Source organism: Artemia franciscana, unplaced genomic scaffold, assembly GCF_032884065.1.
Source record: "Artemia franciscana unplaced genomic scaffold, ASM3288406v1 Scaffold_1123, whole genome shotgun sequence".
NCBI classification, from domain to species: Eukaryota; Metazoa; Arthropoda; class Branchiopoda; order Anostraca; family Artemiidae; genus Artemia; species Artemia franciscana.
Window position 1 is genome coordinate 49,372 of NW_027062745.1, and position 14,546 is coordinate 63,917.

The 14,546-nt window shown below is 34.3% G+C and overlaps 1 protein-coding gene across 1 annotated transcript in view; it reads left to right on the top strand.

Annotated features, from left to right (window-relative positions):
• The first annotated feature begins 872 nt into the window (after positions 1-872).
• The window catches only part of LOC136042337 (nostrin-like), a 76,099-nt gene continuing 62,425 nt past the window's right edge, over positions 873-14,546 (top strand). Inside the window, exon 1 of the mRNA XM_065727299.1 lies at positions 873-991. Coding sequence (XP_065583371.1) covers positions 899-991 — 93 coding nt within the window. The 5' untranslated portion in view covers positions 873-898. The remainder of the gene's footprint in view (positions 992-14,546) is intronic.

The window sequence follows — 14,546 nt, forward strand, 5'->3', positions numbered from 1 at the left end:
AAAACTAAAACTTTTGAAATAGGAAAAGAGCCTTTAATCACATTATTTACCATTTGCAATCATAAAATAGTCTAATATCTTCATTTTTTCCACGGACGTAGCTATTATCCCCGAAAACTAAAACTTTTGAAATAGGAAAATGAGCCTTTAATCACATTCTTTACCAAGTGCAATCATAAAATAGTCTAATATCTTCATTTTTTCCACGGACGTAACTATTACCCCCGAAAACTAAAACTTTTGAAATAGGAAAAGAGCCTTTAATCAAATGGTTATTTATTACTTACAAAGAGACTTCACCTTTAAATGCTATAAATATACAGATACGACTAGGCCTTATCCAGCAGGCTATTTGAAATCTTCCACTCACTAGCGTTGCCAACACTTAGGAAGAAAAAATGCTATATAACGCTCTAAAATTTTAACACTGTTCAAAACCATATCTATTTTTAAGTGTTGTGCAGGACGAAATTTTTTTTTCACTTTGCAAAACACGTGGACGACCGAAAAACGTACCACTGATCAAAATATTATAGTATATCTATCATATTTCATATCTATTATATCTATTATATGTATTATATAAACTATTTCATTATTATATCTATTTTTTTGCGTGTTGTGTTACGGGCAGGACAAAATTTTTTTTTCACTACGCAAAACACGTGGACGATCGGAAAATGTACCACTGATCAAAACATTATACTATTTAGATTATATATCATATCTATTATATCTATTATATATACTATATCATTATTATATCTATTTTTTGCGTGTTGTGTTACGGGCAGAACGAAATTTTTTTCACTACGCAAAACACGTGGACGATCGAAAAATTACATTAGTGATTTCCATGTCATTAGATGTTTAGCGCAAATATTTAAAGTAGTAAATCATGTCATCTAAATTCAAATTAAAATATTACTTTAAGCCATCCTTACAGAGTATCCCCGAGACTTCTACTGTTTTACATTGGAAATCTTCAAAGGTTGAATTCGTTGCAATTATTGGTAAAACTCTAGTTCAGCTATGTTTTGTTATCTTTGGAAGGAGTTAGGTTAGGAAAATAAAATATCCAGGGATGGGTCTACCACCCAAGGCATGTCCAGGGAAGTTATTTAGGAGTTCTTACCTCTGTTACTTCTCCCTCAAGAGAGCTGTGACCTTTGATCACCTGTAAAATATTTGTGCTATGAACATGAAACCATACAAATAAGATTTTCTGCTGAAATGAAGTGCAGTAAACCTGCTTTCAGCTTCACAAGTTTCCTCAATCTAATTTTATGAGGTTCAAATATCTGCAAATATGGCCTACAATTCCTAAATTTAGAAGATATATATTGATATGGCTAAAATTCTACTTAAATAACAGAATTGTCTTTTCAGAACTAAAATGAGAGAAAAAGAAACTGAAAATTAGGGTTAAATGCTTTTTTATTAAAATTTTAATAGGTAGCCTATAAATCTGTTCAGTAGACAAATTTCTAAGATGAAGAAATCAGAAAGGGTTAACCTAGAAGCTTGGCAATACCTTCCCAGAACACTTAGCCTACCCACACAGTAAAATTCTAGTTTTGTGACTTCTTGCTATCTTGGGAATGGGTTATGTTAGGAAAATGAAACTTTCAGGGATGGGTCTACAGACTGAAGCATACCTGGAAAGGTATTTTGAAGTACCTACCTCCACTCCCTCTTCCTCTAGAGGGTCTTGACCTTTGATGACCTTTAAAAATATGTGGGTTATCATAGTTAAACCTTGCAAAATAGATCTTCTGCTTGAATAAAGTACAACAAAATTGTTTTCTGCTTCACAACTCTGATCAATCCCAATTTATAAGGCTTTAAAGATATGCAAATACATTTCTGGGAAGTAATTAAAGTACCCACCTCCACTCCTTCTCCTTCCAGAGGGCACTGAAGTTTGTCTACATGACAGGTCTATACCTATTATAATTTTGACAAAACAACAGTTTTTAGCCCTGGATTCATTTCTGAAAGTTTCATTTTCCTAACCTAACACCTTTCCAAGATAGCAGAAAGTAGCTAAGCTAGAATTATAGGCTACCTAATTAGGCCTATTATATTACTGTTAGTTTAATTTTCTAAATTGAGGTCTTGGTAGCCTAGTACTAGCCTACTACTGCATTTTCCATGAGATTCTTTGGCAATCAACCAACTAGCAGTACCAAATAATATTATTCTGACTTTAAAAGTGATTTATCTTACAGTTTTTGGTAAAATTCTAGACAGGCTACTTTTGGCTATCTTGGAAAGGGGTTAGGCTAGGAAAATATAGTCCAGAAGGTATTGCCAAGCTACTGTGTCAACCCTATTTTGATTTCTAAGTCTCAGAAATTTGTCTACTTGACTATAATAGGTCACTTGACCATTTGGAATTCTAAAAAAACAACATTATACATTAGTTTTTAATTTTGTTTTACTCTGGTTTTAGTTTTGAAAGTGTAATTCCTGTTTTTTGCATAGAATTGGTAAAATTCTGGTTTAGCTGCATTTTGCTACATTAGAAAAGGGTTAGGTTTGGAAAATTAAACTTTTGGGAACTTTCTACAGACTAAAGTCTGCCCCCAAAAGCTATTTTGAAGTGTTTACCTCTGCTCCTTTCTCTCTAGAGGGAACTCTATGTGTTATGAAAGTGGTACCTTGGAAAACATGTCTTTTACTTAAATGAAGTACAAGAAAGCTGTTTTCAGGTTGAAAACTTTGTTCAATCTTAATTTATGAGATTTCAAAGATCTGCAATTACATTTCCTAGATTAAAAACAACAACATTTACATGGCTTAAAATTCTGCTCAAATAACATGAAAAAGAAACTGAAAATTACAGTAAATTTTTTTTTGTCAAAATTATAATAGTTAAAGACCTGTCAAGTAGGCAAATTTCTAAGACATAGAACTCAGATAAGGGTTAACATAGAAGTTTGGTGATATCTTCCCTGAGCCTGTTTTTGACCCAGGATTCATTGTTGAAAGTCTCATTTTCCTAACCTAAACACTTTCCAAGATAGCAAAAAGTAGCAAAACTAGTATTTCACTATAGAATTTTAAGACATTAATATGTATTTTTTCAAATTTAGGAATTGTATTTGCAGATCTTTGAAACATCATGGGTTGGGACTAAATAAAATTGTAAGACTAAAAATGCTTTTCTTATACTTTATTTTACAGGATCTGTTTTGCAAGGTTTCACTTTTATGATGCTAAGATTTTTGTAGGTCATCATAGGTCAGTGCCCTTTAGAGAGAGAAGGAGAAAAAACCTTCCAGGGTCAAACTTTAGTCTGCAGATCCATCCCTAAAAGTTTCATTTTCCTAACCTTACTCCTGTATAAGATAGCATAAAGTAACTTGTATAGAATTTTACCCAGTTTTCTTAAAATTTGAAAAAAGAAATTTTCAAAGAAAAGTAAAGGCCATATTAAACTTAAGATCAGTAGATGCAAATACCTGCTAAAATTTAAACTTAAAACAACCAGAAATTACTATTAAAGAATAAATGAAACCCAAAATGGACAGAAATTAAACAAACAATCATTACCTTACCTTAAATTACCTTAAATCGCAGCTTGGAGTGATATAAGGATTAATCATAGCAATAAAACATTCAGCAGGTAATATTAATATAAATTAATTAATATAAAGAATCAATAAGTCTTAAAACAATTTAAGGTTGAATTGCATATGCAAACCAAGCTTAAAATAAAAAAAAAATATTTTGCTATTGAAGCATAAATGAAACACAAAACAAAGAGAAATTAAATAAACAATCACAGCAAACAAACATACAATAGGTACTAATATAAATGAGTAATTCAATCTTAAAACAAGCAAAACTTAGATTGAATCAGCAGATCAAGCTTGAAAGAAACAAAAATCTTTGCAAACAAGAGTTAGGGTTTTCCTCCTTCTTTCACTGTAGAAGTCTAAATCGACTGCATCATTGGCACTTTACTAAAAACAAATAAAATTAAAAAAAATTCTTTTGCACTTATTACAACATTGAAATAAGCAATAAAATTACAGTAAAATTAAATTTTGAACTGATGAGCTTTCAGTAATTAACGTCATTATATGAAATATTCAGTTTAATTTTATTGGTTCATTTCCAAAACTGTTCAAGGTGACTGTAGCTTCACAACAAACAGAAGTTTGGATACTGTCCCCTTCCCTAACTGTAAAAGTCTAAAGCATACTATGCCTTTGCTGCTTTACTGAAAACAGACTATATTGCAAATATTTTCTTTTCCAGTTATTGCAACATTGAAAATGAAAATAAAATTACAATGAAATAAAGTTTTGGACTGATGCTCTTTCAACAATTTATAGCATTATATATCAAACCTTCAGTTTGATTTCATTTATATTTTCAAGACTGTTTAAGACACAAATAGTTTCAGTAAAGCTCCAATGTTGCAGTAGGTTTTAGACTTTTACTGTGAGAGAAGGAGGTAAGACCTAAACTCCTGTTTGTAGAGATTTTTGTTTGTTTCAAGCTTGATTTGCATATCGAATTCAAGCTTCACTCGTTTTAAGATTTATTTACTCATTTATATTAGTACCTATTGTATGTTTGCTTGTTATGATTGTTTGTTTAATTTCTTTTTGTTCTGGGTTTCATTTGTGCTTAAGTAGCAAAATATTTTTGTTCATTTTAAGCTTGATTTGTATATTCAATTTATGCTTTACCTGTTTTAAGATTTATTTATTCATTTATGTTAGTACCTGTTGTATGTTTTTTTTGCTATGGTTGTTTATTTAATTTCTATCCATTTTGGATTTCATTTATTCTTAATAGTAATTTCTGGTTGTTTTGAGTTTGAATTTTAAAAGGCATTTGTATCCGCTGATCTTGAGTTTAATGTGGCCTTTACTTTTTTTCGGAAAACTTCTTTTTTTGAAAGGTTTTTTAATTAATTTTTGTTTTTTTTTATTGCAAAAAGTTTCAAGTTTAAAAAGATTCTTTATTTCAAAACAAAATGTTTTGTTTCAACATCAAAGTATCAAAACTAGTATCAAAGTAAAGAAAGCATCAAAGTAAATAAGCTATCAAAGTAACAAGAAGCAACTTGCCCTTGCACCGTAAATCAAAGTTACCAGATAAATCTCTAAATACAAGTATCAATGTAACAGTGAATAAGTTCTGTAACTCAGATTTTTCTGGGGGGCTGGGGGGGGGTCAAGCATGGAAACATATTTATTTACCTGTGAACTATTGAACATATTTATTTAGCCTGTGAACTATTGATATCTCAAAATTTAGACCATATGCCCTTTGGGAAAGTTGGGTGTGGGCTAGTTGCCAATTGATCATTTTTGACTCTTAGAAAACAGCTAGTAGTTCCAATATCCTGTCAAATGAGCCCCCTCCAAAGTTGATACAACCACCCATTCCAGAAAAACCTTATATTCTAATAATGGGCAACTTACATAAATTACGATTCTTTCCCTGGGGGCTAAGGAGGATTTATTAGCCCTTCTTAGCCTCTAAGTTATGGTAATTTGAATTTTGGACTGTTTTGAACAAAGTGACTATTCCAAAATTTTACAAAATGCATTTGGGGGAAAAGGCACAAAAGGAGGGAGCTTGTTACTTTTTGATTGCTTTTGATTGTTACAAACTTACATAAGTTACAGTTTCTGTCCTAGGTGCTATGGAGGATTTCTAAACCCCTAAGTAATAGTAAATTTGAATTTTGGACTATTTTGAAAAAAATGGTTATCTCATCATTTTCATTGGATGCATTAGGGGGAAAAGGCATGGGGGGTGGATGCTCCCTGATCACGTTTGGTGACTCATAAAAAGGTAGCTACAACTTTCAATTTCCAACTAAATGAGCCCTCTCTAAAGTTTATACAACCACCCCTTGTAAAAAAATCTTATATGCCCCTAGGGCATAGCTTATGACACTTGTCTCTGGGCTCTGAGAGGTTGTGTTCACCTGGAGTTTTTGTTATGTGATCTTTAAAATTTTTTGCACAAAATAGCTATATAAAAATTTTGAATAGATGCATTTGGGGGAAAAGGGCATTGGGTGGTGGGGGGTTGGTATTGCCCACCAATCACTTCTGACTGTTAAAAAGGGCACTAGAAATTCTGGTTTACAGTCAAATGAGCCCCCTATTTTGCACAAAATAGCTATCTAAAAATTTTGAATAGATGCTTTTGGGGGAAAAGGGCCTTGGGTGGTGGGAGGTTGGTATTGCCCAGCAATCACTTTTGACTCTTAAAAAGGGCACTAAGATTCTGGTTTACAGTCAAATGAGCCCCCTTCAAAGTTTATACAACCATCCCTTCCCTTAAAAATTATATACACACAGGGCACATTTTACAACTCTTGTTTTATCCCTAGAGAATTTGTTGTATTACTTCCCCCAAACTCATCTAATACAAATTTTGTGATAGCCAATTTTGAAAAATAGTGTAATCATCAAATAATAAAAAATTCAGGGTCAATGCAACCCCCAGGGCAGTGTTTCCATTCTAGGAATTTACCCTCTATAATTGGGATTTTTGAGGGGTTAAATTTTCCATTTAGGGATTTGGGGATTTTAAGAGATCATAACAAGTCTTCTGGATTTTTAAGGAATTGCTAGGGTTTTGGCCCAAGAAAATCGTCTTCTAACTTGAAAAAAAAATGCAACAGAAGTAATTTAGTATCTCATTATTCCAGAAAGCTGATAATCTGGACGTGCCATAAAGTATGTTAAGGGTCTTTTGCACAGTCAATTCGTAAGTTCATTATGTTTGAATGCTTTCCTATGCTGGATAGAGCATTCTAGAAGACGACAATAAGACCTAAATTGATCTAACATTCAAGGAGAAGAAGGGTCCAAAATTCTTTCAACACTACTAATAACAAAGAAAACCTGGTAAAGGTGCAAATTAGGGACCCCTACAGTCAAAGGTGCAGAAGTGCTGCTGAATTAAGCCAGGAACGCAGTAACACAATAATTGTTTATATCCTGCTTCTACTAGACAGCCCTGTGCAACTTTAGAGCACATTCTGAATAATTTATAGCAATGAATAAGATGTTTTTGTCAGGAACCCCTTTTTCTTCCGTTTTCTGCATCTTTACCAAAACTTGGTTAGTTATGCAGATAAGAGCAATTTATGTGTTATTTTCTTTAAAACTTCTTTGCCTTCTCCTGTTTCCACAGCCTCCCTGCCTCATTCTGACTCTTCATAATTGAATTGCAATCAATAGCTACTGCTACCCACTAATGATACCAAAAATATGACAAACTTAGGATACAAGGTGATCTATCACCTTTTAATAACACATGAAACATATGTTCTATCCATAGGATCTTGACTTTGTTGTTGATAAGGTTACGAGATGATTATTTTAATGTGATTGATTGCCAGTTGATGCTCATTGATAGCACCCTGCCTGCTGTACTATGTAACTATAAAGTTGTCACATGAAATTAGGTTACATTACTTTACTTTCAATGAATTTGCAACATACTTTGCAAATTCATGCAAATAACATACATATATTCAATGCAACATACTTTCATTGAATTTCAAAAGTTCTACCAAGTTAACTTGCATAAGATTCTGCAGTCTAAGCAGACTTGATGGCTTTCAGTCAAAGTGGCTACTGGACCTTTCAATAATTATGAACAAAACAGTTCTCTTAAAATTTTGATTGGCTGTGTTTGGGGGAATGATAGGATTGTGGGGAAGGGGCTGGTTGTCCTTGTTTCTCATTTGGCTGTTAAAAATGGTACTAGATCTTCTGACTTCCAATTGAATGAGCCCCATCCAACCTGAAGTGTAAACAACCATCCAGTCCATAAGTGTTTGTTCAGAGTTCATGGTGAACACACTTGTGCTAAATTGGATATTTCATTATCAAACCAGCAAGTTTTTCAAGTGAGTTTAATCCTTGAGATTTTCCAATCTTTGGCAAAGGATTATAGGTCTTGACCTAAATAAAATTCCATTACATTATGGATTAAACGACCGTCTCTAGACTTTGATTTATGGATTACGATTTAGGTTGTGGCTGCTTAAAATGAAGTAAGATAGTTGAAAAATTGGTGTTCAGCCTTGTTCTGAACTTTTTGAGTAGATCACTCAGAGAAGGGGTAAAACTTGATTTGATCATCAAGAGTGCTATTAATTACTTTGAATACAATGCAGTTTTACAAGCTAAGAAGACCCTTTGTTGTGAGCTGGATATCCAAACCCGGGTCGTTTTGTATTTCAAGGATGATGACAATATGACTGATATGTGCAAGTTGCTAGTCATAGCGGCAAAGCAAAATGTTCTGATCCTGAAGTTTGTAATTTTCATTCCGTGTGAAGTACCTACCATTGGCATCTGTTCATGCCACAGTAGTTTCGAAAGTAAACGAACTTTCAAGAAAATTAGACAGATTTACGTTGAATTCTAGCTGCTTCCTGGCCAGCCTCCCTGACAAGTCTTAGCCTCCTCAATCCGCACCCCCTCAACACTTTACTCTGTGATACTTAAGAATCTCCCAGAAGACTTAGAAGATCATAATGAATGAAAAACATTCATTGACAAGGTGTGTCCAAATCCAAACAATATAGCCAAGTTACGCCGCCCTAATGACGTTTTGTCCAAGAAAACGGCAGTTCAGATAGTTGAAAATGTTCAGCGTGCCGAACCATCGCTCAGCATTTCCGTCAAAGAGCCTGCTTTTGTGTCGGCGGTTGAGAGAGTGCCAGAAGATTTAGACAAACTGTCGCTGAAACAGCTAATTCCCAAGAGCACTTAACAGTACAGTGTGGCAAGTCCTGAACATTTAAAGTGTACTTTCTGTCTTCAAGTGTTGTCTTCGAAGTTATCTAAGTTCCCTTGTCCTTATCTATATGTCCTTCAGTTTGAGCCAATCAAAAAAAGCTAAATTTTGATGGCACAGTTTCAGCTGTCACTTATAAATACAACCAAAGTCCAAAATATTCTTATCTTTATTGAAGTTCCCTTGTCCTTGTCTATATGTCCTGTGACTTTGAGCCAATCAAACAAGCTAAATTTTAATGGTGCAGTTTCAGCTGTCACTTATAAATACAACCAAACTCCAAAATATCCTTATCTTTATTGAAGTTCCCTTGTCCTTGGCTATATGTTCTGTAAGTTTGGACCAATCAAAAAAAGCTAAATCAACCAAAGTCCAAAATATCCTTATCTTTATTGAAGTTCCCTTTTCCTTGTCTATATGTCCTTTGACTTTGAGCCAATCAAAAAAGCTAAATTTTATTGGCACAGTTTCAGCTGTCACTTATAAATACAACAAAATGCCAAAATATCTTTATCTTCATTCAAGTTCCCTTGTCCTTGTCTATATGTTCTGTAAGTTTGGACCAATCAAAAAAAGCTAAATTTTAATGGTGCAGTTTCAGCTGTCACTTATAAATACAACCAAACTCCAAAATATCCTTATCTTCATTGAAGTTCCCTTGTCCTTGTCTATGTGTCCTGTGAGTTTGAGCCAATCAAAAAAAGCTAAATTTTGTTGCCAATAAAAAAAAAAATTAATTTTATTGGCACATTTTCAGCTGTCACTTATAAATGCAACCAAACTCCAAAATATCTTTATCTTCATTGAAGTTCCCTTGTCCTTGTCTATATGTTCTGTAAGTTTGGACCAATCAAAAAAAGCTAAATTTTAATGGTTACAGTTTCAGCTGTCACTTATAAATACAACCAAACTCCAAAATATCCTTGTCTTCAGTGAAGTTCCTTGGCCTTGTCTGTATGTTCTGTAAGATTGGACCAATCAAAAAAAGATGAATTTTAATGGTGTAGTTTCAGCTGTCACTTATAAATACAACCAAACTCCAAAATATCCTTGTCTTCATGAAGTTCCCTTGTCCTTGTCTGTTTGTCCTGTGAGTTTGAGCCAATCAAAAAAAGCTAAATTTTATTGGCGCAGTTTCACCTGTCTCTTATAAATACAACCAAACTCCAAAATATCTTTATCTTCATTCAAGTTCCCTTGTCCTTGTCTATATGTTCTGTAAGTTTGGACCAATCAAAAAAGCTAAATTTTAATGGTGTAGTTTCAGCTGTCACTTATAAATACAACCAAACTCCAAAATATCCTTGTCTTCATTGAAGTTCCCTTGTCCTTGTCTGTATGTCCTGTGAGCTTTAGCCAATAAAAAGAAGCTAAATTTTATTGGCACAGTTTCACCTGTCACTTATAAATACAACCAAACTCCAAAATATCCTTGTCTTCATTGAAGTTCCCTTGTTCTTGTCTGTATGTCCTGTGAGTTTGAGCCAATCAAAAAAAGCTAAATTTTATTGGCACAGTTTCACCTGTCACTTATAAACACAACCAAACTCCAAAATATCCTTGTCTTCATTGAAGTTCCCTTGTCCTTGTCTGTATGTCCTGTGAGTTTGAGCCAATCAAAAAAAGCTAAATTTTATTGGCACAGTTTCACCTGTCACTTATAAATACAACCAAACTCCAAAATATCCTTGTCTTCATTGAAGTTACCTTGTCCTTGCCTATATGTCCTGTGAGTTTGAGTCCATCAAAAAAGCTAAATTTTGATTATATATAAATTTTGATATATAGTGTTCAACTAGCTTTCATTCAGTACAGACGAACAAAAAAACAACATTTTTCTGGATATTACCTTGCTCTTGAAGCGTGAACATAAGCTTAATTAGACGGATTATTTTTTCAAGTTACAAGGATAAACTATTATGAAAGTGTAAAGATTGAATCACATTAACTACGTCACTCGTAGAAATACCGATCTAAAAAAGGTGAAAAAGGTGAGACAGGACTGGAAATTTATCGTCAAGTTCAAATCTTCTGCTGAAAAGACCGATGAGAAAATGAAAGCTAGTAAGCCTGAGGTCTCTGCCATGCTCAAAGAGAAAATGTTTATTGATGTATTGAAACAGGTTCCACCTAGTATGACCCATACTGATATAGAATCCCTTGTTCCAAGTGCATTAAAAGCAATAGAAATCGGTAGCTTTGAGCGCTCCAAAGTGTTCAAGCTGTATTTCGGGACCAGGAAGAATCTCGAAGACTTTCTTGCAGTCTCCGCCTGAATCGGTTATAAGAAGATACCTACTGAAGAATTCAAATTTCTCCCAAAAAGATGTTATTTGTGCCATAGAGTTGGTCATTTAGCAACTAATTGAGTATTGACGCCTATACGTGGTCGTTGTGGTGCTTCTGATCACACATCCACGAAGGACAATATGTGCACTAAAGATATGTTCTGCATCTTATGCAAAAAGAAAGGCCATACATGCTATAACATAAGATGTCTGGCTAATAAAGCGATAATCAATATGAATTTCCTACCAAAATGAATCTAGAACCCGCTTGTACTAAGGAATTTAAATGGAAATCTCCTTAACCGGTATGTTTTTATTGAGGACCTTCTTTCAAGATATGATATTGTGTCTTTACAAGAACATTTTGCAACCTCTCTCAGCCTTACCTTATTGAACTTGTCACCAAACAATCAAGTTTTTACAGTCGCAGCCAAACGCTCCCGCACTTATGGCCGGCCATCTGGTGGCCTTGCGACTTACATTAGATCCTCTCTATCCACTTCTATGTTTGACTCTGCATTAGACTTTCTCGCTGTCAAAATCCAAGATATGGTTATAGTGAATGTTTAACTCCCTACGGACTATTGTGATGATCGATCAGATAGACTGTTTGCCATAAGTATTGCAAGGCTATCGAAGTGTATTGATAAAATAGAAAAGTATGGACTTTTGTGTCCGATAACAGGTGACTTTAACTGTGATCTTGAAAACATGAGCGTCAACAACGGTTCAAGTTCTAATCGTGCTAATATGTTACTCGGTATACTAGGTGATGAATTTATACTCGCGTCTAAGAATAAGAATTTTTCATATATCAAACAGTTCGTGGTAACGAACTGTAGTAAGGAGCGACCCGGCTCAATAGTAACCAAAACTCAAAAAAATTGAATTTTGATATCAATAGCTACATCAAAAGAATCGCATTTTAATGCTGATTTTAAATATATAAGTTTCATCAAGTTTAATCTTACACATCAAAAGTTACGAGCCTGAGAAAATTTGCCTTATTTAGGAAAATAGGGGGAAACACCCCCCTAAAAGTCGTAGGATCTTAACGAAAATGACACCATCAGATTCAGCATATCAAAGAACCCTACTGTAGAAGTTTCAAGCTCCTATCTACAAAAATGTGGAATTTTGTATTTTTTGCCAGAAGACAAATCACGGGTGCGTGTTTATTTTATTTTATTTTTTTTTTCTTTTTCCCAGGGGTCATCGTATCGACCAAGTGATCCTAGAATGTCGTAAGAGGGCTCATTCTAACGGAAATGAAAAGTTCTAGTGCCCTTTTTAAGTGACAAAAAAATGGAGGGCGTCTAGGCCCCCTCCCACGCTCATTTTTTTCCCAAAGTCAACGGATCAAAATTTTGAGATAGCCATTTTGTTCAACATAGTCGAAAACCATAATAACTATGTCTTCGGGGATGACTTACTCCCTCACAATCCCTGGGGGAGGGGCTGCAAGTTACAAACTTTGACCAGTGTTTGCATATAGTAATGGTTATTGGGAAGTGTACAGACGTTTTCAGGGGATTTTATTTTGTTTGGGGGTGGGGCTGAGGAGAGGGGGCTATGTTGGAGGATCTTTCCTTGGAGGAATCTGTCATGGGGGAAGAAAAATTCAATGACAAGGGCGCAGGATTCTCTAGCATAACTATAAGAAAACAATGAAAAATAAACATGAAAACATTTTTTTCAAATGAAAGGAAGAAGTAGCATTGAAACTTAAAACGAACAGAGATTATTACGCATATGAGGGGTTTTAAAAATAATTTAGCATTAAGAGTGAGGTATTTAGGAGGAGATAAATACCTTGCTCTTTATGCTAAAGTATTTTTAGTAATTTCAACTATTTAGTCTACGGCCTTTCTGATTCAGGGGTCATTCTTAAAGAATTGGGACAAAACTTACGATTTAGTGTAAAGAGCTAAGTATTAACGAGGGTACAAACCCCCTCGTATACATAATAGAAATATAAGGTTATGAAAGTTTGTTACGTAAGTTAATTCTTAAGTTACGTATATTTTTTACTAATAAAAACGTTCGTTAAAAATTAAAAGTTCTAGTTGCCTTTTTAAGTAACCAAAAAATTGGAGGGCAACTAGGCCTCCTTCTCCACCCCTTATTTCTCAAAATCGTCATCAAAACTAAGAGAAAGCCATTTAGCCAAAAAAAGAATTAATATACAAATTTCATTTTAATAATTTATGTGCGGAGAGCCATAACCAAACATGCATTAATTCAAAAACGTTCAGAAATTAAATAAAAAAAACTAATTTTTTTAGTTGAAAGTAAGGAGCGATATTAAAACTTAAAACGAACAGAAATTACTCCGTATATGAAATGGGTTGTCCCCTCCGCAATCCCTCGCTCTTTACGCTACAGTTTGACTCTTTGCCACAATTCTACTTTTTAAAGAAATTAAAAGCTTTAGCGTAAAGAGCGAGGGATTGCGGAGGGGACAACCCATTTCATATACGGAGTAATTTCTGTTCGTTTTAAGTTTTAATATCGCTCCTTACTTTCAACTAAAAAAATTAGTTTTTTTTTATTTAATTCATAATTCGGGAAGTATGTCAAACCTAGATCATGTTATGCACACTCGATCAGTTACACCAAGTGAGGTTCTTGTTTCTGATTTTCCGTTGTTTTTTAATATTGATTTAAATACTAGTTTTTCGCCTCCTCCTGGAAGGCTCCAGAATCCTCCTTATTTTGTTTGAGATTGGAAACGTGCGTCTATGAGTTCATTTCAGTCGACTTGTGACGAACTTGCTTCAAAAATCCGTGTTCCTTTTGATCTGCTGGTGGTTAATTCAAAGAACTATCCGGCGGAATCACGAATTCGGTTGAATATTTATTGTAGTGAGCTTGCACACGTATTACTTCTCTCTGAATATTCAGCTGTACCATCTAGACGGGTGTGGCCTGGTTCCGAAGTACCAGGCTGGTCTGCAAATGTTAATCTGCAAAACGCGTGTAATTCGGCAAAATTTTGGCTTTTGGTTTGGCGTGAGGCTGGCTGTCTACGGGACGGGTGGGTGAATAAGATTCGAATTCATAGTAAACGTAAATTCGCGAAAGAACTTTCACTACACCGTAGTGCAATTATTCGTCCTTCATCTCAGACTATCCTTACCTACCCAAATAAACTTTGGTCTTCATTGTTTAAAGAAAGATCTCATGTAACATTTACCTCAATATCTCGAGATAACTGGGTTCAGCATTATAGAAATGAATTTTTGGCTCCTGATATCAGGCTACAAAAAAGCTTCGGTGTGAAACTGTATGATTTCTTCTCACGTAAGCGAGAAGAAAACAGTCCGGGTGTTATAATTACGAGGTGTTCTATCCGTACTGCTATTAGAAAATAAAAAATTTGAAATAATTTTAAAATGTCGACAGCAACGAAAGGAAACATGAAATTCTGGTCAATCCAAAATTTTGCACATTTAAAAGTAA